The sequence below is a fragment of the Canis lupus genome, chromosome 11 (genome assembly GCF_003254725.2).
Source record: "Canis lupus dingo isolate Sandy chromosome 11, ASM325472v2, whole genome shotgun sequence".
NCBI classification, from domain to species: domain Eukaryota; kingdom Metazoa; phylum Chordata; class Mammalia; order Carnivora; family Canidae; genus Canis; species Canis lupus.
The window spans coordinates 65,157,382-65,182,388 of NC_064253.1; the positions used below are offsets into that span (position 1 = coordinate 65,157,382).

Below are 25,007 nucleotides of genomic sequence, written 5' to 3' on the forward strand. Positions count from 1 at the left end.
AACGAGGCCGCGCTCTCTCGGGTTGCAGGCGTGTGCGCCGTCGGGAAGCCCATGTGCCTGCTCTTCGAGTACATGGCCTACGGCGACCTCAACGAGTTCCTCCGCAGCCGGTCCCCGCACGCGGCGCCGCGCAGCCCCGGGCCCCCGCCCGCCCCGGGCCGCCCCCCGCCGCCGCCGCCGCCGCCGCCGCTGTCGTGCGCGCAGCAGCTGGGCATCGCGCGGCAGGTGGCGGCCGGCATGGCCTACCTGGCCGAGCGCAAGTTCGTGCACCGCGACCTGGCCACGCGCAACTGCCTGGTGGGCGACGGCATGGTGGTCAAGATCGCCGACTTCGGCCTGTCCAGGAACATCTACTCGGCCGACTACTACAAGGCCAACGAAAACGACGCCATCCCCATCCGCTGGATGCCCCCCGAGTCCATCTTCTACAACCGCTACACCACCGAGTCGGACGTGTGGGCCTACGGCGTGGTGCTCTGGGAGATCTTCTCCTACGGCCTGCAGCCCTACTACGGCCTGGCGCACGAGGAGGTCATCCGCTACGTGCGCGCCGGCCGCACCCTGGCCCGGCCCGCCCGCTGCCCGCTCGAGCTCTACAACCTCATGCGCCTGTGCTGGAGCCCGCTGCCCGCCGACCGGCCCGGCTTCCCCGGCATCCACCGCATCCTGCAGCGCATGTGCGACGCGGCCGACGCCGCGGACCGGGCCCGGGGGGCGGAGGCCGAGGCTGAGGCCGAGGCCCAGGGGGGCGCGGGGGGCGCGGGGGGCGCGGGGGCGCGGGGGCCGGGGGGGCCGAGGGCGCCGAGGGGAGCGCCTGAGGCCGGGGGAGGGGGGCGCAGAAACTCGCAGAGCCCCGCAGCCCTGTCCCCCACCCCCACAGCCCTGCACCCCACACCCTACCCCTCCACCCCATCCCCATCACTCCACCCCCACATCCCTAGCCCTCCACCCCCACCCCCGTATCCCCCAACACCACCCCTACAACCCCACCCCACATCCCTAGCCCTCCACCCCCACATCCCTATCCCCCACCCCACCTTCGACACCACCCCTACAACCCCACCCCACATCCCACCCCCACCTACACATCCCTAGCCTTCCATCCCCACATCCCACCACCACCCCCATATTCACCACCACCACCTCATCCCCATCACTCCCCTCTACCTCCACATCCCTATCCTCCACCCCCGGATCTCCCAACACCACCCCTATATCCCCCACCCCCATCCCACATCCCAGCCCTCCATCCCCACATCCCTGCCCCCCACCCCTGCATCCCCTGATACCACCCCTACAACCCCCCACCCCCACCCGCACAGCCCTACCCCTCCACCACCCCCATCCCTCCACCCCACATCCCCAACACCCCCATTCCTACCCTTCCACCCCCATCCCGTCCCCCATCCCCCCACTACTTCCCCCCACCCCTGGGGCCCCAGATGGGAAGCCACGTTAGCAGACACGCGAGCTCGCAGCCCCTGGTGTCCCCACGACGGCACAGGCGGCGCAGACCGCCCCGGGGACCCACCCGGGACCCACCCACCCAAAGTCAAGCTCGGAAAGGCAGACGGAGGGTGCGGTTCCGCCAAGCATGCCACGCCCCTGGGTCCCCGGAACTCCGGGCCGCAGACCCCTGGGTCCCCGACCTGCGGCGTCGGATCCAGAGCTTCGTGTTTCAGTTACCTCCTGGCCGTGGTGAGAGCCTGTGACTTTCCGGAGACCTGCAGGGACGGTGCAGCGCTGCGAAGGGAAAACCATTCATTGTCTCCCCACCTGAAGACGGGTGCTGGGGTCTAGTTTTCTTTTTTTTTTTTTAATTGAATTTTAAAAACACACATTTATGCATAATTTTATATTTGTTTGCATTCTACAGAGTTGTGCTTATACCTTACAGATAGGGGGCTTCTAAGGAATAAAATGAGAAATCAGTAAGGCTATGTTCTTACTGTGATTCCAGTTTCCTTCCCTGTCTTGGTGCTGCTTCTCCTGTGGAAGATTTTCCTTCGTGTGCGCTTGTCATAAATTTAATCTGCTTCTTTTATTCCTACAGGTTTTCTGAAAAAAAAAAATGTTTCTGTCTCACTGATTTTTTTTTCTTTGAAATTTTTATTGGTATCTTTTCCTTTGCTTTAATTTTATCTCTTTCCCTTTCCAGGACTTTTTGTCCTTTTCTGGTTATGTAACTTTTTTTTTTCTTTTTACCTCATATATACAATGAGGAACCTGGCAGACATAACTTTTAGAGTAACATGTACACTGCTATGTATATATAATCTTTGCAGAGTAATACCATTTTCTTCTATACTTGCTTCTGAAGCTACGCATATCAAATTTGTCATCCATTAATTTATTGCCACAGTCTATTAAATCTCTTAATCCACAGTTTACGAGATGTCACAAGTCGGTCTTGTGGCTCCGAGTTATTTGAAGCTTGATGTTTTTGTGCATTCTGACATTTTCTACTGCTAGAAACCAATTCCATGCACAGTAGAGTTAATATAGTGTTGTTTTTTGACTTTTTGCAGGGCTATTAACCCAATCTTGTTACATTTTGATTCTTAAAAAAGAAAAAACAAAAAATCCTCTCTGGAACTCAGGTCCCTGGTGCACTATTTTTCAAAGGACCTCCACATGATATATCTTTTTCTAAGGTCAACGTGAATAATATGAATTTATTTCTGAAATGGCATGAACCCAAATTCTCCTGAAAAGCAAATAAACAGGGAAGGGAAAATTACAATCTACTGTAGACCAACTTACTTTAATTCAAAGTAATTGGGGGTTAGGACAATGGAGAAATGGTCTAAATTCCTAAAAGCAGATTTTCAACCGTCTGCTCGAAGAATCCACCTGAAATCTCCAAATGGGCCTTCATGCGACAATACCTCATCTTTGCTCGAAAACCTGCCATTTCTTGTTCCTAGCCCCTCCAGGCAACCAAGACAAAAACATAGGGATTACCCTGGACTTTGCCTTCTCCTTGCCCCCTGACATTCAATCCATTTCACTTTCTAAAACCCTCCTGCTCGTATCCTTTTGCTCTTGAGTCAATGGCCCATTAAACTCAGACTCTATCACAACCTTCCTTCCATTTAGGGCCCCAGCAGATTCCATGGCTTCGACAATATGAGGACATGCTTATTCACAGTTCCCATTCATCCAGAGAAAAGTCACAATTTAGGACTGAGACCCAGAGAGGTGCTTTAGATGAAAAGTCTTGATTGTAAGTCCACAATTAAGACAATCATGCAAAGGGCTCGTTGGAGAATAAGGTTGCAGCATGTGCCCAAGACAAAAGGCTGAGAGGCCAACAGAGCAGAAAAGCGAGAGAGGGCCAGGATCCCGCGTGGATCTTTCGTGTCGATATCCATGGCATACTGTATGTGGTTCACACGTGTGTGTCATAGAGGCTCTGCAAACTTCTAAAATGTCTTTAGGTTTCCCCAGCTGTGAAAGTTTTATTATATATATAAAAAAAGACACGTGGCTTGTGCTGCAGGAATCATGCTGCCCCTCACAGCCACGTGTCCATAGCCTTTCTACCATCTGCCAGTTTGAGCGCCTCTGGTTTTCTTCCTACCGCTGAAAAACTGCCCTTTACCTTTCCAGGCTCTTCCTCACAGCTTCCAGAGCCTCATGGATTCTCTGTGTGTTTTTTAGGCTCTGATAATCAAGATCACAAAGCAAATAAATCATAAAGATAGCAGGAAATTGAGTGAGTAAGCCAGTCAATAATATGGAAACCACTCAATCTTATTAAATACTTAGAGTAACTGAAAACTAAAACAAGCAGAAATCCCATTATAATATGGGAGGAAGAAAAATAATACTATCAGCCAGTATTGACTGACTGTTTACCGTATATACTCTGAGGCCTCTAAACAGATTAATTGTAATTGTACAATATCCCTGTGATGTCAGTACTATCGCTATGCCCATTTTTAGGTGAAGACACAGGCAAAGGGAGATTGTGTAATTGACCCAAGCACACAGAGCAATAGAGCCTAGTTCGTGACCAAAAGAGGCTGAGCTCGCAGTCACCATACTGTGATGCTTCCTATGAGTATAGACGGCACAAGGGAATCTAGATGGCTCTGTGGAGGGGGTTTGTAATCTCCATGTGACGTGCATCAAAGCACACACTATACGCCTTATGCTGTTAACTTCCTCTCTAAGTCTTGAACAGCAAACAACAGAAGAATATTCTGAAGTTGCAGATTTAACCAAAAAGGTAAAAATAAATGGCATGTTTATTTTTTTGTTGTTGTTGGTTCTAAGTACGTTTTCAAGTTATGTAAGGTTATTTCCTCCACAGTCACAGTAAGGTTCTGTATCTCAGGAACAGACCCATTACTTACCAGTACCATTTTCTTTGTTAAATATAGATCCTTCCCACTGTAAAATCACTGTATAAATTCACAAGGAGAGACGAGAGAAACACAGTACCATTGTTACCAGGTGCTGGAACAGGCACCAACAAGCCATTTTGGGTGGTTCAATATCAAATGTGACAAGAGCACCAGAGCGTTCCATGTGGCACCAAAAGAACACATTCCCTTGGTTTGTGATAAAGCAGAAAAAGAACACTTCTTTCCACATCGCAGTATTCTATAAACTGTTCCATGTCCTTAACTATTCTTCTAAAAGTCCAATTTAATTTCTGAATGATACTCCAATTTATGGCTATACCATAATGTAGTGAATTTAGTTTTGAACATTTGAGTTTTTTCTAATTTTCACTATTATGAACAATATTGTAATGGTCATCCTCATTTGCACATGTCCATAATTAACTCTTCATGGAAATTCTGAGAAAGGGAATGTCTAGGCCAAATGGCATGCATGGCATTAAGGCTTCTGTTAATGTATTATCATGTTATCTAGAAATATTGTTCCTATCTGCGTTGTACAAGTGATCTCATAGCCCTAAACATTTGCTGTCACAGAGAATTCTCTAATTTTTAGAAGACTTGTCTATTTGGTGATAGAAAAAGATTATCTCATTTTGATTTTATTTTTTAAATTACTAGTGAGGTTGAATTTTTCTTGCTCCTAGGTCATTTATGGTTTTTATTTTGGAAATCATCTATAGCCCGTTTTTCTGCTGTGTTGTTCATTTTTCTGACTTGCAAGAGTCATTTTATGAAAGGAATATTAAACCTTTGTCATACTTTAAACAAAAGGGAAAATATATGCATACTTGTACCTTAAAATAGCATTTACTTTTTGTATTGCAAAAGCAATACTTGTTTTTTTTCAATACTTGCTATTTTAAACAAAAAATAATAAGCAATATACACTATAATATACAATGTACAATAGAGAAAATGAAAAAAATACCAACCAGTGGTAACTAATTAACATCATGATAAATACTGTTCCAATTTTTTTCAGATAGGTGCATAGGTAGGTAGGTAAAAAGATAAATGATAGCTAGATAGATATGTAGGAATAGAGAATCATTTTTAAATTAAAACAAGATCATACTATTATTTTGAGCTTTGGTTTTTCACTGAATGTATCATAAACATCTTCCATTTCAACAAGTATTCATGTGCAACATCACTTTTGATGGCTGAATAATATTCTATCATATGGACCTATAATATTTAATTATTATTCCATTGTTGGACATCTATTTTTATTTTTCATTATAAATACAATATTTTAATTATTAATCTTATTGCTAAATTTTGTGAATATTTATCTCAAGTGATTAGCTCTAACTTCTAGAGGTATAATTTCTAGATCAAAGGAGATATATGTATATACTTTTAATGCTTTTTAATATATTGACAAATTATCTTCCAGAACTGTTTTATCAATATATACATCTTCCAACTAGATGAGAAAGTGAGCCTGTTTCTTTCAAATTGTCCAGTATTAAGCAATTTAATAGTTGCCAGTATAATAGCTTAAAATCTTTATTTTGTAGCTGATGCTTACATTTCTTTAAATGAAATAAGGTTGAATATTTTTTTATTGTTTTGGGGACAATTGATTTACTCTGTGACTTGCTTCCTATTATTTTTCTATTGGGTATATCTTTCTTATTGCTTTGTAAAAGCACTTTATATATTAAGGAGTTTAATTTTGTCATACATGTTTCAACCACTCGTATCACATCAAAAATATATACCTCTATTTGTCTTTTACTATAAGAATTTATTAACTGGGAAAGAATGTTGAATTTTCCATCTATTGGGATGATTATGGCTTTTTCCTTCATTGGTCTGTTAATAAGTAGAAATGTATGAATTGATTTCCAAATGTTAAAATATCTCTATGTTCTGGGAATAAACTCTCTTTGGATGTGTCACATCAATCTTTTAATTTACTACCAAGCCTGTTTTGTTGACATTTATTTGCATCAGTATTTATAAGCTCATAAAATTAAATGTTTATCATTTTCTTCCTTGTTAGAATTTGGTATCAGCATTACGATAGTTTCAAAAACTTACGAGTTTCTTCCTCTATGATCCTGGTTAATTTTAAGATAATGGTTACTTAGTAATAACAATACACACACCTATTTTCTAAGAACACTCCTAAGAAGGGTACAAATAAAAAATAAAAGATCCCCTCTTCTGATTTATCTGTAGTCCTGGCCTAAGTGCAAACAACTTTACCCATTTCTGGTTTCAGTTCTTTTAGTGATTATCACTGCAGAATAAATATGCTTACCTTCTAACAAATAAGCTTTCTGAATCGATCAGTCGGAAAAGGAATGCAGTATCTCCCTTCATAAAAGATGGCCAGTTCAAAACACTTTTACTCAAACTCAAGTTTCTGAGATATGTTGATTAACTTATTATCAGTTATATTATTTTCATTTTACTTTTAAAAATACACTTAAAGATCCACCACTGATTCTGGACTATGTAAGAAACAGCTCCCACACTTCCACTGCCTTTTCCTTTCCTTCTGCACGCGGTCAGCTGTGCACCTGTTTCTATGCAGTCCAGTGTCTATGATATTTGCATTTGGGTCTGCAACAAATTAAGATTTAGCATTGAAAATAGGTTGATTCTAATCATGAAAACAATAAAAGCAATATCTACAATAATGTGATTATGTGTAAATATGTGTTGCCAAAGAAATAATGATATTCAATTATTTTAATTTTATATTTCAATATCCATTAATTCTTCCATTTCCTCTATCTACTGGATAAAATATTTAAATATCACAAAATTTTATGTGCTCTTTTGTTCTTTATATTATTTTTTTTTCCTCCTTTCTTCTAGTCCTCTCCTCTCTCTCGTGGTTTTGCTTTCCACAAATGTCTGGTGATCATTGATTGAACACACATAATTACAAGTGGAGAGTTATTCTGATTCATATTGGTAGCAAGAGTGGGCTTCCTCTGCAGATCTGTTGGTCTGTTTATGCAGCAGGCCTCTCTTTAATGGGGTGACCCCCTATAGGCTCTGAGGATGTGGCTCGTGGGGAGGCCACAAGCAGGCCGAGTTACAGCTCCCACACTTGCCAATGTAAGTGATGAAAAGCCTCTACTCTGAGGAGAGAATATTTCAGTATATTTCATTTCTGGGGCCAGCTGGTTTCCCTTTACCCCTTTTATCCCCTGTGAGAGTCTAAGCTTCTTCCCATATTCTACTGTGCCTCTCTACCTAGATTCAAAACTCACACCAAGGGCTTCTCCCAGGCAAATCTTCCAATCTACTCAGAGAGCATTTCATGGGGCTCCAGGGCTCCAGCTGGTGGTGAAGCCTCTCAGTCCACCTGTTCTGTATGCAAGCCTCTCGCTCACCACCCTGATTGACAACCCACAGCCCATCCTTGCTCGCTGTATCTGCTGACTCAGAGCCTGGAGTCTTTACTCTAGTGATCTCACTTCCCACCTCCCCTGACAGCTGGCTCAACTGTACTGCACGCTGCGGTTTACTGTTTCCTGTGCTGTGTTATTTATGAATTAAGAATATGAGATACCTTCCCGCCTACCAAATATTTGTCAAAGTGATGGCACTTAGGTTGGTTTCAGCAGGTGCCTGCAGCTGTATTCTTATTCATGTACATTTACTGTCACATCAGTGATATTTGGGGATGAACGAAAAGGGTTCAGGTCTACCATTGCGATCAAGAAGCCTTTCTGGAATGAGGTTAATAGCTCAGAAATCACCTGCTCCTCCTTCATCTTCTTTGTTGGATTTTTCTTTCCTCCCTCTTTGCCCAGCCTCTGAATATTGGAACATGCCACAGCCCGATCCTTGGGCAGCATCTCTCCCTCATCTGTACTCTCCCCTAGTGATCTCATCCAGCCCTCACATGCAAGGCTATAAATACCACAATATGTTGAAATTTTTATCTTTAGTTCCATCCTCTCTCCCCAGCTTCATACTCCTATTTCTAACTACTTGTTATAAATGAGCTTTAAATCCTTAGTGTCCCTCCCTCCCTGCTCTGTCTCTGGGCTTGATCTAGGATCAAAGCTGAAAACTGCTCCACGGTCTATGATACTGCCTTTCGTGTCAGGGAGGAGTCTCAGAGGCCCTCCAGAATGAGTGCACACTCGGTGTCCCAGTGCTGAGGATCTCAAGAGGGCAGACCTGGCCTGTTTTAATGATCTCCAACATCCTCACCTGTTCCCATTACGGCTGGCAGAAATGCACCAGTTTCTTTTTTTCTTTTTTTTAATTTTTATTTATGATAGTCACACACACACGCAGAGAGAGAGAGAGAGAGAGAGAGAGGCAGAGACACAGGCAGAGGGAGAAGCAGGCTCCATGCACCGGGAGCCCGATGTGGGATTCGATCCCAGGTCTCCAGGATCGCGCCCTGGGCCAAAGGCAGGCGCCAAACCGCTGCGCCACCCAGGGATCCCTGCACCAGTTTCTTGTATGAACCTGTCACCCAAAAAAAAAAAAAAAGAAAAAAAAGAACCTGTCACCCTCTCTGATTTGCAGCACCGATGTGCAACTTTCCTTTTTAAGTGGTGTGTGTGTCGGTCTGTGGGGATTCAGGAGAAGACCACTTGACACTGTACTCAATTCACCTTTTTTTTTTTTTTTTTCCAATTCACCTCTTTAGCCACAGTCCACCTTCCTGTGGGAAGGATCTGCCTATGCTTAGCAACTCCCATCCTTACAGCAAATGTATTTCAGGCCACTATTCTTTTATTTCAGATTTACTCAAGTAGCACTCTTCCCAAGATGCACTGATAAACCTTAACTTTGGTACAGATCACTGTATTCATAAGTAGTTTTTGGTATATTATTTCAGTATATTATGTAATTATAAACAGAAAACATTAGCATCTGGATATTTGCCTTACCTTCTAAAAGATCATGTCATCTCAGTATAAAGCAAAACAAAGGTGAAGGAAAATGATTGCATGACTTCTAAACCTTTACATGCCTTCCTTCGTGAGTCCCTCCTAATTAAAAACTTCTAAGAGATTCACAGAGGCTGCATTTTTTCTTATAAGCTTCGGCATCATACCTGTAATTACACAAGTCACCATCATTACTCTTCTCTCAAACCACAGCCTCTGGAAAGTATATGCCATATTTAGAGTTGTGTCCTTAAGAAGAGGAACCACCTGCACTATCTAAGGTTATGTCAGAGAGATGTTAACCACAAAAAAACCTGGACTTAGATAGACACTATCATTTTCTGGGTGTGCTCTTAACTATTTAGAGCTGTGATTAAAATTAGAAGTGTTGGCGTGACACCACTTTCTTTTTTAGCAATGTTAGCACCATGGTAGTGAGTATGATGCTCCTTATTTCAGTCGATGCTTTATGGAAGTATGGACCAAACATATGATTTGATGTCAACTCCATTTTTGCCACCTTGCTTTTTAAAATTATTAGGATGTGTTACATTTGAGGATCTTAAGAGAGTCCGTTAAATGTCATGTATTCACTCACTTTATCTTTATTCTTTTAAGACACTCATTGAGTCTCTTAATGATCTGGGAAGGAGACTCTCAAGATAATCCTGTCCTGTATCATTCTGTTCAGGTCACTTTGTTCATGGTAGCCTGAAAAAAAAAGAATCACCCCAATTTCAGTCTATTTCCCAAGTCTTTCGGAAAGGATAGGCAATGAAGAATAAAACCACTGAAGAAGCAAGACCTACAAAGGAGTGACATTGAAAGAGCAAAGAATCATGAGTAAATTCAGTTTCTAAGAAGGCAAAGGAGACAAGAAATGCATAAGAAGTCACAGTTTTTTAAGATAATTTTTAATAATAAGCCTCTAATATTTTAAGGAAAACATACTTATCTCATGGCTGACAAATCTAGTTTCCAATTATGAGATCAAGTTTTGCAAAGCTTTATGGAAACAATTTTTAATATTAAAGTACTTATGACAATTTTGGAAGGAAATATGTATTTACTCATCCAGTGTTAGAGAAATTTGGAGAAAATTCAGTTTTCCTGATGAAAGACCTCTTACTGCAGTAAATGTGAATTTATCTGGCACTTGCCCAGAACTTCTCATTACTAGGTAAATCATTGCATCTGCAACACAATCAGCAAGATGATTCCAAGGCACCACAGCTCTAAAGGAAGAATCATGTATCCTCTGCCGTGAATATTTTACACTTAGATGCTGCACTTGAAAAATCCACATGTATAGGGGGACCCAGGTGGCTCAGTCAGTTAAACATCCTTCTCCTGGTTTCAGCCCAGGTCCTGATCTCAGGGTCATGAGATCAAGCCCCACATCAGGCTCCACACTCATTGTGGAGTCTACTTGAGATTCTCTCTCCCTTTCCCCATCTTGTTCATGCTCTCTCAAATCTCTCTAAAATAAATAAATGAATATTTAAAAAAAAATCTACACTTCTATTTTTCCTCCAAGATTGCCTTGTTATTTAGTAACTTGCCAGTGTTCCATTAATAATCAATTTGGAATATATTTTTATATTTTAAATATGAACATTCACAATATTTTAATGGCTGTATAATAAGCCATTGTATACACGTGACATAAGCATTATCTAGACAGTCGATAGAGTGGTGGGAGCCGTGGACCCAGGCACTAATTCAAATCCCAGCAACTGACTAAATCCCTCTGTGCTTCAGTTGTCCTCATTTAGAAAATGAGAATGATAATAACACTTCATTTAGGTTGTTGGAAGGATTAAATGGGTTAATATGTGGACAAAGGTTAGGAAATGCCTAATCCACAGTAACTCCTTCCCAGGGTTTTGCTATAAAATTGTCCAATTTTTACTGTGATATAGAAAGCTGCCATAAACCAGCCTATAGCTAGATCATTGCTCATCTCTTTTCCCTATTTCCTAAGGAAACAATAATAGAACTAAAATATTGGGTCAGACTCAATAAAAATTTTTAGGAATTTTAATGTATATTGTAAAATTACTCTCCAGATATTTTGCAACAGTTTATACAACCAATAGCACTGTGTGAAAGTATCCATTTCTCATACTCTGGCTAGCTGAGACTGCCATCAAATTTTAATATTTAGCCTGTTTGGTAAGGGAGAAAATTTGTGTCCTTGCTTTGATTTTTTTAAAAAATTCCCAGAGATATCATGGATTTTTCACATATTTAAAAAAAAATTTTTTTTGTCATTTTGTGAATTGTCAAGTATATTCCCTAATTTCTTTCCCACTGAGTGTCCTTCATCTGTTCAGTTCTGGTTTTTTGGAATCCCTCTAAGAATGCATGTCACCAGATGGCCCTTCATATTCAGTATCTTTACTATCACTATATTAATTTTATATAATTTCCCTCTGAGTTGGAATAAATGCCTTAATTGATTTTCTAATGCATTACATCATTTATCTAAAGGATCCAATCCATTTTTTTACTGTTTCCATTGCATTCATTTTTATTTAATTATTTTAATAGGTAATATAGTCACTTGAGTCAAAATCCAAAGGTTATAAAAATCTTTACAGCAGACTTCCACTTCCAGGAAGACAGAGTAGATGTGCTCTTCCCTGTACCTCCCACTAAATACCTCTAAAACTCATGAACATCGTGTACAAAACCAACATAAAGAGATTATAAAGGAGAGAAGAAGGCAGATCAGCTGAGACAGACCCAAGGTCTAGGGGGGCCTAGTTTTGCTTTTTGCTACAAATAACTCAGACTTGGAGCTGAAAAAGTTGGCAGCCCAGAAACACTAATGGACATACACCAAAAAACAAAACAAAACAAAAAACCAAAATCCCTAAATAAAGCCTGTTCTTTTTATTAGCCAAAGGACCAGGAAAAGGGCAGCCTAGCAAGACAGAAAATGTTTAAACAAAAACTGTTCTACTTCAGCCAAACACCGCAGCAAAACTGACCTCACCCCTCCCCAGGCCAGCAAAACCCAAGTGGAGGCCCGAACTTGCACCTTCACCGGTTCATAAGGAGGCAATCCCGCCCAGTCCAAGTGATGTCAGAAAAGTCTGAGTCGCTGGGAGCTAAGGCTTTCATCCCCACTGGGTTCTAAATGTATGTAGAGGAAGTAGGAAGGGAATTATACTATAAACAGGGGAGGCTAGACAGATGGAGGAGGTGGCAAAGCTTCTACACTTCATTTGATCTGGTGGGTGGTTGGCACCAAGAGACTCTAAGTTGCATACATACAATGTCATACCTAGAGCAACGAGAGCGAAGCTATACGAAGAGATATACTTAAGAACATTGTAAGAAAAAATAAAAAGTCATAATTAAAACTTAAAAAAGAATGTTATAGATAAATCAAAATGGGATTTTAGAAATTGTTCAGTTAGGGAAGTCAGGAAAAAGAAAACAGAAACAAACAAAAAAACCAACAAACGGAAAGCAACAAATGGCGCGGAAGACTTGAGCCCTAACATATTAATAACTACACGAAGTGTTATTTTTTATTTTTTTTATTGCACGAAGTGTTATTATTGTGGAATCTTAAATGTTCTGATGAGCTTCCAGTTCAAGATGAGAGAGGGAGCTTGCTTCCCCACCCGGGCCTCAGATTTTGATACATTTCTGGAAGCCAGAAAGTAGATGGAGTCACGTGGACAGAATATAGAACAGAGCAAACAAGAGAATGACACAGCGGAAGTAGAAAGCAGTTTTCTTGGCTAAACCCTTGAGAAGCTAAACAGAGACTATTCCCTGAGATCTACTAACTGAAATGTTACCAGCTGGCAGGAGGGGGACTCCACACCCTACGGATGGTGATTGTGCGATTGGCAGGACCTGGGCCTTCTCAGTGACTATTTTGACCCCCACACCTAATAACCGATCTCCTTTTCAGCCATTCTTTCTTCCAACCCATCTATGAAAGTCTTATTCATTTAGCCAATGGTCACTGACTAGCTACTAAATGCTGGGCACCGTTGTAGCTATGGAGAAACCAGAGTGAAGAAGACGGACAAGGTCTGGGATGTGCTGGATTTTGAGTTCTGGTGGAGAACAAGCAAAAGCATGAAAACAAAGATTTAAACAAGATAACTTCAAATAGCAATGGGCGCTGTGAGGCCAAGACGTTGCACAAACTAGTGTATTTGCTTCCACTTGCTCACCAGAAAGAAACTCATTAGCAATTCTGCTGCTACCATACCAAGGGCTGTCCATGCTGTGCCCACCCCCAAGGGACAGGGTGCCTTGCTGCTGTCACTGAGGGACCTGAGCCCAGGATCCCATCCCTAGAGGATGCACTCCAAGGTCACTGTTTGAAGTCAGGTTTCCTGGTAGCCAAGCCTGAGGTGAGGATGCCTGTGCCAGTGATTTGTTGAGGGAGTGTTCTTCGGGGAAGTCCTTAGGGAGGGAGGGAAGCAGGATTGGGCAAAGTGGTGGTTTCAGCTAAAGTGTAGCTCAGCTTGACCTCACTGGGAGTTCTTGAGCATGAATTATATCACACAGGTTGTCTTACCCGGAGGAAAAAGAGACTGAACTGGTAATGCCTGTGGCTCTGGCCAGCCTCTGGCAAGGGGTTAGGGCAGGGGCAGTGGGGAGGGGGTTGTAGCAGGTAACTTTTCAGTCAGCACCATTTAAGATAGTTCCTGTCATTGGAGGACGGTCCCCTAGAGAAGGGTGTTGGGTTGCAGCTGGGGATGGATTTCTGGGCCTGGGAAAGAGGAGGTGAGTGGAGCTTTAAAGCATCTACTATTACCACTATCATCTTCAGCTCTGCCATTCTGGGTTAAAGGAGTCCACAGACTTCTGTGGGTTGAAGGCCTTTTTCTAACTGCTTCTTGAACAGTCTTCCATCATGAGCTATCAACCCAGATTCACCTATTCCTAGCCTTACAAAAAAAAAAAAAAATCCTCAAAGTTTCTAACTTGTAGCTAATAACCTTCCTCAGTTTCCATTGCTAATACAGAGTTCCCTCTCACTGGATTTTTTTTCAATGGATTCCATCAAAATATGGAACAGGGGAAGGCATGAAGGGGCTAAACGGTATGCTGAAATCACTGTCTTGAATTCAACATCTGAGTTCCTTGACTCTCTGAAATTTTCAGCTTCAAAACATTCCTCATTATCGGGTGTATTTCTTGTGGCTGCAATCCACATCAGAACCATGGTACATCAGCCTTTTATGTGGACCACCTCCCATAGGACTGCTAGCAGATATGGCATAAATTCTGGTAACAGCATCCATCGTTTTTGGTTGGTCCAGGACCCTGCCTTCTTTTTTTTTTTTTTTTTTTTTTTTGGTCAAAGCAACAGCTGAACTTCAAGGAAAGAACAGATTCTCCAATTCAATCTGAGCTGCCTACCAAAGAAATGAGATGGAAACCCCATGTTCCATCTTTTCTCTAGATGACACTAACAGCACACATTTATACATTTTTTTTCATTAATTAAATCTTCCTCCCTGCAGGAAAGCTACTACTGATTCCTGGTCAGGGGGGGCTGTACATTTTCCCAGGCTTTTGGAGCCCTCAAAGTGTCACAAATGCTGAGAAGAGACAAGGAAAGAGGAAGGAGAAGAGGCAGGGAGATAATCTTCTGTCTTCTTTACTATTTACAAATCATAGCATGTCCCTGATTTCTGTCATGGGTGCAGGCTGGGTTCTCAGCACTTATGAAATCAAGTTTTTCCCATAGCCCTGATGAAGAATATTCCTGGAGGTCTATGCCTCCAATGTGCTGGAAATGAGAAAGGGAAATTATCCCATTGGAAATTTGGTAAACCATAATTCTTCCCGTTGTCAAGGATTTCACATCTTTGCTCACACTTGGGAAAGTTCTCAAAGCTGATCTGGATAGGGTGGGGGGAGCCAATCTGACAATGTTTCACAAACACCACAAAAGGACTTGCTCAGCAAGGAAAATTCTAAGCTTGCCATTGTAATGTAATGTAATCTATCAACTGGCACCAGTGAGTCTCACTCATCATAAATAATCCATAGCACAGACCAGTACCAACAATAGACCTGGGCAGGAAGGGGCCCTGACTTAGGCCCCACAATTAAGAGGCCCTCACTCTGGTCCTTCTCCAGCAATAACTCTATTTATGTGATGAGAGGTCTCAAGGAGCCACAGAGACATGCCTACCTAGGGCCTGTCCAGCTCCTCGTAAACCATGTTAGAGTAGCAGGTACCCTAGAATTTCAGCACTGTCACGGACCTTTCCTGAGTCCCTCTACCCCAGAGTGGACTGTTCTGGTATGCATACCTCTCTGCTGGGGGGCCGTTGGTCAAGGGGCACTGCAAAAGCATCTGTGGCACAGGAAACAAAGCCCTTAAAACTGGGAACAAGATCGAGAGGGAAACTATCTTAAATATTTCTAAGTTTTCCAGCAGCAAAATGAAAATAAGAAGTAATATTTCAATAAACCACCATGTGGGCAGTATTTGAGTTGTTATACATTTCGCATTATTTGCATATTTTAAATTGCAATATAAAAAATTCATCGTATATGTGCCTCTCTTTCCTTGAGATGAATTTCGACTAGCAGCAACAGGAGATATCGCTTGCAGGGCCTGGCTTAGTTAAGCAAATGTAGAATGAGGTCATTCATTTCAAGGCTGAAAGGCAAAGGAGAACCTCTTGCCACTAGATGGAGTTTGCTTTTCCCAGAGACACCTTAATACATATACCCTGAAGTGGGCCAGACTAATTTCCAGAAAGCCAATGGTTTCCTGGAGGAAATTCAACTCCTGATGCTGAGATTCAAAGTTAGAGAACTTGTCAGAATGGATTGTGCTGGTCTGACCAAGTTCTGCTCACAAAGAATAGCAGAGCCCCACAAAAGCACTAACCAGAAGAAAGGAGAAGCGTGTGGGATGTGCCGGAGCTCAACACAGGGGTATGAAACGCAGTAGGGGAGAGGCTGGTTCTTTAACAGCATGAGGGTGAAGTGACAAGCACCTCTGGACCAGTGACCCATGCCAAGGCTTGTCGGTCTAAACCCACAGCACAGGGATGCATGTGGACTAGCAAAGACATCACCGCAACAGGGCACAAGCGGAATCAGATGTCTGACAGCGACAATTACAGCAGTAGGTCTGATGGACTGATTCATCCAGTTCCTGGATTCCTCTGGAATGTTACGGCAGAGCCGGTCTCCTTTGACTGAGGTCCTTCCTTGGACAATTGAGGATATAGAAGGAGAGAACTCAAGAGGAAGACTTTGTGAGTGTTTAAATTGGCAACTGGAAAAATAAGAAACGTGAACACATTTGTATCTCAGTCTGGAGAAATAGGTCATTCAATACACTATCAGAGTCACGGATTTATCCACACCATAGTACAGAGTAGATGGAAGCTTTTTTACTGCTTCTTCATATATTCCCACCTGCTGCATAGAGAGGAAACCTATGTTTTTATTGACCACAATAAACTTGGTCCCCTAACTTTATTTTTGTATTTATTTAATTAATTAATTAATTAATTAATTTATTTATTTATTTATGTGAGATTGGGGGGCGGGCAGAGACATGGGCAGAGGGAGAAGCAGGCTCCATTCAAGGAGCCCGACGTGAGACTCGATCCCAGGACTCCAGGACCATGCCCTGGACCGAAGGCAGATGCCAAACCACGGAGCCACCCAGGGATCCCCAGTCCCCTAACATTATTTAAACAGTCCTTTAGGAACTCCATCATCTCATCTGAAATTCTCTGGCTCTCAGATGGATTCACTCATCCTCGGTCCCTTTCCAGGATGGGATCTGGGTAAGCAGCAAAGCATTCTGGCTTCATGGAAGTAAGTAAAGGGATCCCAAGGTTACATACAGTGTCCCTAGATCCTTACTGGTCCCTACAGAAGAAAGCTTTTCTGTGGGTCTCCTGCACTGATGACCTCTGAGACACACACAACTGGTTACATACTAGTATATACAACTGAGACCATGGTGTAAGCTACATGGCCTCATCCCAGACTTTCTACCTTATACCAGTTGTAAACCAAAAACAAAACAACAACAAAACCCTCAACTGAAATAAAAGAGTTCAATTGGAAATAGTTCAAATATTGGAAAATACTGAGGGTGTGAGATTATCCGCATCCGTGTTACAATGAGAATGTACGTATATAAAGGATTAATTAGTGTCCTGTATGTTCTTTTTTTTCCTCAGTGTGTACTGGTTCATTGGAGTTAATAAATTCCAAACCAAGCCAAAATGTTTCCTATTTAAGTTCTAGGAATTGTAATCATATGCCTTTCATGATTCAGTGGGCAAACAAAATTCCAGCCAGAGATAAATTGCCAGTGTTCTGGGCGAAAGAAAGGCACACTATTATGAACACCATTAGCACCATTTACAAGGACATTGTAAGCAGTCAGGATTTTCTTCTCATTTCCCCAAGCCAAAAAAAAAAAAGGGCTCCCACCAACACTTCAAGGCAAAGAGATGAAAGAATTGGTCATCCTCCCTAAGTCTTAAATCTTAAAGCTGGGGGTAAGTAACTAGAGGTTTGTGCTGTTGGATAACCTCTGGCTGCTGACCAGGGTGCAGGGTGGGCAAGCTGCCTGAAGTACTTGTGAGCCCAGAATCTCTTGAGCAGAATCATTGGCGTGAGAACAGTGTATCTTCAGGAAATTTCTTTGCTGGGGCAGGTGGCTTGGTTGGGAGGAAGGAGAGGAGGGGGAGGGAGAGGCCAAAGGGTTTACTTTACTTGAGATTTTTTTTCAGCAGAGAGATTTCAAAATAATCGTTATTCATGTCTAAATGTGTCTTCCCCAGACAGATTAAAGACATTTCCAAGAGCCATAGAGCAGTTTTAAGGGAAAGACTGTTCAGTTTAAATTAGATTAAGCCTGAAACTGCTTTGCATGATCTGGCCCTGGAACAACTAGCACCAAAAGGCAACTGAGAGTGGGCTTTATGAGAATGTGCCTTTTGAAAAGAAATCCTTAAAATTAATATCCATTTTTTTGTCACAAAGGAAAAATTGAGCCACAAAGTGCTATAAATGATAGAAAATGGACAATGGTAATATAAATCAGTTTGCTTATATCCCTTAACTTGAGGATTTCATGTTTGGATATCTTAATTTGGGAAGGGTTTATGGTGAGGTGGTAAAGGTTTAGGTGAGCTTCCAGTTCAAGACAAAAGAGGAAACACGTGTGTCTCTCTCACTATCCAGGGCCTCAGTGGACAAGAGATTTGATAAACTTCTGGAAGATAGAAAGGAGACAGCATCATGTTGACAGATAACATGAGAGACAAGAGAATGACACAGTGAGGATAGAAGCCACTCGCCTTGGCTAACCCCTTGAGAGGCTCTGGCCAGGCAGAGGCAGGTACAAAGAAAGGGACAGAAAAATAGAAGTCTCTTTCTGCCAAGGCAACAGCTGCTCCTCTCAGCCATTTGCTCCTTCCCCAGATGCCTGGCCATGCAGAAGGATGGGTGGCACCAGCATGGAGCCTCCAACAAAAACTAGAGGCTATTCTCTAAAATAGCCACATCTAAATATGGATAGAATCAAGGTTGCCCCTGTGGATACTGATACCGCAGAGTAAAGTGATCCTCATTTAGGTATTTGCCTGCTTTTATTCTCTAAATTAAAGTCTGCCAAGTACACCCAAACTGCCAGCAGCTCTCCCATGCAGGGGAGAGGCCAGTTGGAAGAAAGACGGATTGGAAAAGCTCACAGCTGTACCATCTGTTAATCAACCCAATCCTTCACAAGAGGGAACAGAGATCCAGGCATCAGCAGACATCTGAGACAAATCACAGCACTGGTGAGAGGGACCAAGATGAGCATATTCTAAAAAAATAATGACCCCTAAGGAAAAACCAAAACAAAAAAAAGCCACATTTCACAGAACCAAGAAAATCTAGGGGAAAAAAAATATTCCAATTTGTATCCTCCAAGAAGTTTAAGAAGATCCCAAGAGACTGCATCCAAAACTAGAAGAGCAGGTGGCTGTGCACATGGAGAGCAAAACAGCAAGTTTTTAAAAATGTGACTATCTTGGCTAAAAGAGAAAAGTTAAAGACAATATGGTTGACTGACTACAGTAATGAACCCATTTTTTATTTCACCTCTGACTTTATCCATCTCCTCCGCTGTTTAACAGTGTGGTACCTCCCCTCTTGGTCTCTGGGTTTGTCCACGCAAATTCCTTCACCAGTATTGCTAGCAAATGTGGCAAAATCTGGAAAAACGTGTTCCCTTCCTTCCACTTCCACCATCGCCTGAACCAGGATTCTGGAAGTACCTGGAGGAGAGCACCAGCCGGCAGCGTGCCAGCCCTGAGACACACTGTGGGGCCCAGGAGACATCAAAATTGCCTATTAGGGATCCCTGGGTGGCACAGCGGTTTGGCGCCTGCCTTTGGCCCAGGGCGCGATCCTGGAGACCCGGGATCGAATCCCACGTCGGGCTCCCGGTGCATGGAGCCTGCTTCTCCCTCTGCCTGTGTCTCTGCCTCTCTCTCTCTCTCTCTCTCTGTGACTATCATAAAAAAAAAAAAAAAAATTGCCTATTAGCGTCTCAGCTAATGCTTCCCCTCAGGGAGGCTTCCCTTAACCCCCCCATCTAAGGAGCCCCTCCTTAGCAGTTAGAGCCACCCCCCTTTATCCACGGGAGATGCATTCCAAGGACCCCCGTGGATGTTTGAACTGGGGATTGTACTGATCCCTACAAATAGTGTTTTTCCTAAACATACATGCCTATGATAAAGCTGAATTTATAAAATAGGTGCAGTAAGGGATTGACAACAACAACTAATAATAAAACAGAACAATTATAACAATATGCTTGTAGTAAAAGTTATGTGAATGCGTTCTCTCTCCCTCAAAATATCTTAGTGTCCTGTACTCACCTTTCCTAGGTGATGTGAGATGACATGCGCAGGAGAAGGGACCAAGGGAGGTGAACGATGCAGGTGTCCTGACGTACAGTTAGGCCGCTATTGGCCATCTGATGATTCATCAGAAGCAGGTGTATCTGCTTCCCAGCCCCAGCTGACGTGGTAACTAAAACTGCTGAAAGGGAACCCACAGATAAGGGCGGGACCCCTGTACCTCATTAGGTTTATCCTGCCTTCACAGCACCCATCACTACTAAACCATCACGTCTACATCTTTGCATTCATGGTGATGGTCTGTTCTCTCCACTTGAATGTAAATGCCACCAGACTAGTTGTCCATCATAGTCCATCAAAGTCACTTGTGTTTCTCAGGCATCTACAACAATGCCTTGCACTCAGCAGGACAGCGGTAAGTATTGGTTGAGTAAGTTTTAAAAATGAATGAATGGGTTGGCAGAATGAATGAATGAATGAACTGGAAAGAAGACTGGTTATTAGGAGTGATCATTAAAATATTTACCAACTGATGTGACCCAGGCACTGAGAGATTAGAAAGGTTGCCATCCAAGGAAGGCCTCCCTCTTGCTAGATGAGTAACACTTCAGTTAGTGCATCTGGGGAAGACCCGGAGGATCCTGGAAGTATTTTAATTTTTTAACAACTGGGTTGGCCCCTGGTGCCTACCATTTGAGGACCACTCTGCTGGTTAGGACAACCATGCAATGGGCAATAGTAACAGAGTCCCGTAAACTGGACAAATCCAGCAAGGGACTCATTTTTGAGTGCTCAGTAGTACCACTTTAGTGCCCCCACACCACACATTGCTATGGTTGGACTTCATATCTGTGCATCCACGACTCTGTAAAAAGAGCTTGAATGTCAAACTCTCAGGCATCCTTCTGGCTTCATGGGATTGAAGTCATTTAAGGAAAAAGAATGAGATCACTTACACTTCTTAAAAACTCCGGGACTCTCTGAGCTTCCCACCAGCCCCACTCACATTTCTCTGAAGTCAGTGAGGCACCACTTCTGCTTGCCAACAAAGAGCTGCCCTCTCTTATTTCCCAATGCCCCCCAGGCTTGGCCAAAATAATCTTTCCCAGACAGGGACATTCAGAAGGAATAGAAGTCTCCAGAAATGGGAGGAAGGGGTAGGGGCGGGGGGAATCCCACAGAAAAGGCCCTGGCAGTGCTTAGTTAATGAATTCCACATTTGGCTAGGAACCAGCAGCTGACACACATATGAGACGATCAGGAGAGAATGTGTACTGGAGAGTTCACCAAAACAAAAACAAAAAAAAATTTTTTTTTTTTTAATTTCAGGCTATGGAGAAGAACGCCAGTTGAAAGAATAAAGTAGTTAATTTTCCCTACAAAATAATCTGTTCACTACAGATGGCAAGTTAACGACTGACCAAACTAATCGACGTCATAAAATTTCACTTGTTTGGTTGAAAAAAGGAGGCCTGCTAATCAGAGCCAATGTTTAAAGAGAGAAATGAGTTTATTTCTCTACATGGCCTTTTAGTGAACAAATAAGGGTAAGTACTAATAGTCCTCTGGAAAACCTATTGAGAATGCATGAGAACAGTTTTAATGACTTCAAATTGTTCTATCCAGTTGCTTCTAGCATACATAAAAATAGATTATTATCATGGTATTAAGTGTCCGGTCTGGTTTCTCAGAGATATTTTCCCCCATACATGTTAACATTTAAGACATCAGCCCATGCCATGATATGGTGATTAAAACCACAAATAAGTTGGACATCAATTAATGAATTTTTCCATTTTTAGAAAAACAGAAGCATTATCCCAGAAAGGCATGAAAGAGTTGCAAGTACACAGCTCTTAACCCTGCCTCCTGCTGCCAAGGAGCTGTTAAATATTTGCAAATAGAAAGCAACCATAGAAGAAAGGCTTTCGAATTAATGAGTTTCTCAGGAAACGTCCAACTTGAAAGATATTCTTTTCCCTGCCTAAAGCTGAAAAAGTCTCCAAACCCTCTCCCACTATAGTTTCGGGAATTTTTTAAATGGTTTTCCAGAACCACTAATAATTCAAGAGGTGACTAACAGGATATATCCCAGTGACATGGTGTCCAGAGAAGACCAGCGTGGTAGTGATCACTCCACATTCAGAGTTTCACCTAATAATAAGAACTGGTAACTAACCATAGAGACATATCATAGATAAGCCTATGGAGAGAAAGGGGAATGGAGTAAGGTTAGTTTTAAAAAAGTACTACTCTTCATTCTATAGTTTGGATGACTCATTGTTTTATAAACTCCCAAGCTGAGTCACTTCATTATCATAAGCCAAGAAAGATGAAATGAGAGACTAGGCTGGCTTGCGTCCTTACTATCTTAGGGCAGAGACTGGCAGCCCCAAACCAGAATGATGCCTGAACAGGTCCTATTTCTCTTTCAAGTAGACCCCACACCAAAACTGGCACAAAGTCACTTACACGCTTACCCAAATTATAGAGAGGGCCAGTAATTTTTGAGAGTCAATGTGCAATAAAAAAAATTATTTAAAAAATCCCTTATCTCCATGATGAAGTAGGAATTCAGGCAGTTTATCTAGTGATACAATGTCAGATATAGCTTATTACTAAGGCAGTTGGAACAAAGCTTGAGACCAAGGTCAGACCGAAAAAGACAGAATGGTGAAACATCAATGTTGAGTAAAAGATGAGGACAGAGTCTAAAATTAAGAGGTCAGTACACCAAGTGGCCATTGAGGAAGCTTAAACACCATGGGCAAAGAGGCACATTCAAGATCAAGGACATAGAATTTGGAGAAGTGGATAGGTGTCAGAAGCGCCACACAGTACCTCTGAGAGCCCAACTCCATGGCAAGAACAAACATGAATTACAAGCAAGTACAGGTAAGAAGAGGAAGAGATGCATGGAGCGGGGGGCAACAGGGGAGTCAAGACCTGAGTCCTTAATGCCCCATGTATCCTGGTTCTTACACTGTTTTGGGTTTTTTAAAGATTTTATTTATCTATTTGAGAAAGAGAGCACAAGTGGGAAGGATAGGGAGAAGCAGGCTCCCCGCTGAGCAGGGAGCCCCATGTGGGGCTCTATCCCAGGACCCTGAGATCATGACCTGAGCCAAAGGCAGCTGCTTAAATGACTGAGACCAGGCACCCCAAGTTCTTATGCTGTTTTAAGCCCCAATTGCAACTCTACCTTCAAACTGCCTGTGATGATGCCATAGTCTTAAAAAAAAAAAAAAAAAAAAAAAAAAGGATGAAGTTTCTTATAAGTCAATTCAAGTTGCTGCCTGTTACTTACAACAGAGGAATTTAATTAACATAGCACATGTGCATTATAAAGATCTCGAAGTATATTGCCAAGTTGTTCTCCTGTGAGTTCGTAGGGACTCATTTATACAACAACAGGGTCTTGTTTTTCTCCACTCCTATTAACTCTGGATATTTCCATTCTTCCAAATCTTTACAGATTCTCTTTCATGTTCTAATGGCTGGCATAGTCAGAAATAGCTTCTGAACACCATGGCTTTGCCACAAAAATATAGAAGGAATGGATAGCAGGAAAAGACGCAGAGAACAAGTGCTCCCATTGATATAAATTTGTGTTCTCTTCCATTGGGAAGATCATGAGATCATCTGCGGCTAAATACAGGGTAGTAAGATCATGCCAAGCAAGGGAATCTTGGAAAGAATGGCAGAAGCGTGGGTGAATGTGTGCTGCATCACAGTCTGGGAGGAATCAAACACAGAACACACCTCTTGATCTCAAGAAAACTGCCCAACCCATAAGGATTTCTTCTTCTCATGATCCCACCCAGATGATCCTTCAAAAGCATACCTAATCCACCATACTGTACTAATGATAACTGCACAATAAGGCAAGATGTAGTGTAACTATTAGAAAGGAGGAAGCACCATCATTTTATAGATAAAACCAATAGCCTGAGTATGAGTAACTGAAGATTATAAGAATTTATGAAAGAGTTCAGGAAGGTAGTTAAAAATTAAACATGTACAAATCAATATATTCCAGATAAAGCTAGCTAAAATCTACAATGCACATTATATCACTCTCAACCACAAACAATAGAAAATATCTGGGGACTGTCATGAAAATAAATCTGTAAGATCAATATCAAGAGCAGCCACAACAAAAAGCTGGATATAAGGACTGCTTAAGGGGAGAGACATAGGTTTCAAGATGGGACTATTTAATACTCTAAGATGTAAGTTATCTCCTGAATTCAATCAAAATTCAATGAAGATATATTTAGAACTTAGCAAAAACACTCATCTGAAAGAAAAATTCACGAGGTTTATAAAATGTTGGACTCAGGGGCACTTATCCAAAAACATTAAAGATTATCCTCAAGCAGTAATCAAAAAAGGGTGGCATTGGCCATAGAATAGAATAGAAAAAAAAATCAAATAAAAATAACAATGTGAGGCAGAGACACATGTGACCTGCCCACTGCCCTGGGTGTCCTAGAATCCTGCTATAGCCACAGATCAATAAAGACAGGAGACTAGGAAAAAATTAAAAAAAAAATTTTTTTAAACAGACAAAAATATATATGAGTATTTGGCTTATGATAAAGGTTACATTTTAAATCAGTGGGAAGAGAATGGATTAATTAATGAACTATACTTGGGAAAAAATAAAGTTAGAACCATTATGCATCTATCACATTCAGTTGCAAAAACCCAGTATCTTCTCCAACTAGTTGAAGCAGAAAGGAATTTATTGCATAGTACTAAGTTGCTTACAGAATCACTAAGAGGACTGGAAAAAAATAGGCTATCGGCTGAATTTCCAGGAATGA

The 25,007-nt window shown here is 42.1% G+C and overlaps 1 protein-coding gene across 1 annotated transcript in view; it reads left to right on the forward strand.

Moving 5' to 3' along the window:
• Nucleotides 1-16,501, forward strand: part of MUSK (muscle associated receptor tyrosine kinase) — a 105,484-nt gene extending 88,983 nt beyond the window's left edge. Inside the window, exons 15-18 of the mRNA XM_049115950.1 lie at nucleotides 29-732; nucleotides 1,443-1,698; nucleotides 2,928-3,031; nucleotides 16,271-16,501. Of these exons, the coding sequence (XP_048971907.1) occupies nucleotides 29-732; nucleotides 1,443-1,698; nucleotides 2,928-3,031; nucleotides 16,271-16,501 (1,295 nt within the window). The remainder of the gene's footprint in view (nucleotides 1-28; nucleotides 733-1,442; nucleotides 1,699-2,927; nucleotides 3,032-16,270) is intronic.
• Nucleotides 16,502-25,007: the final 8,506 nt, after the last annotated feature.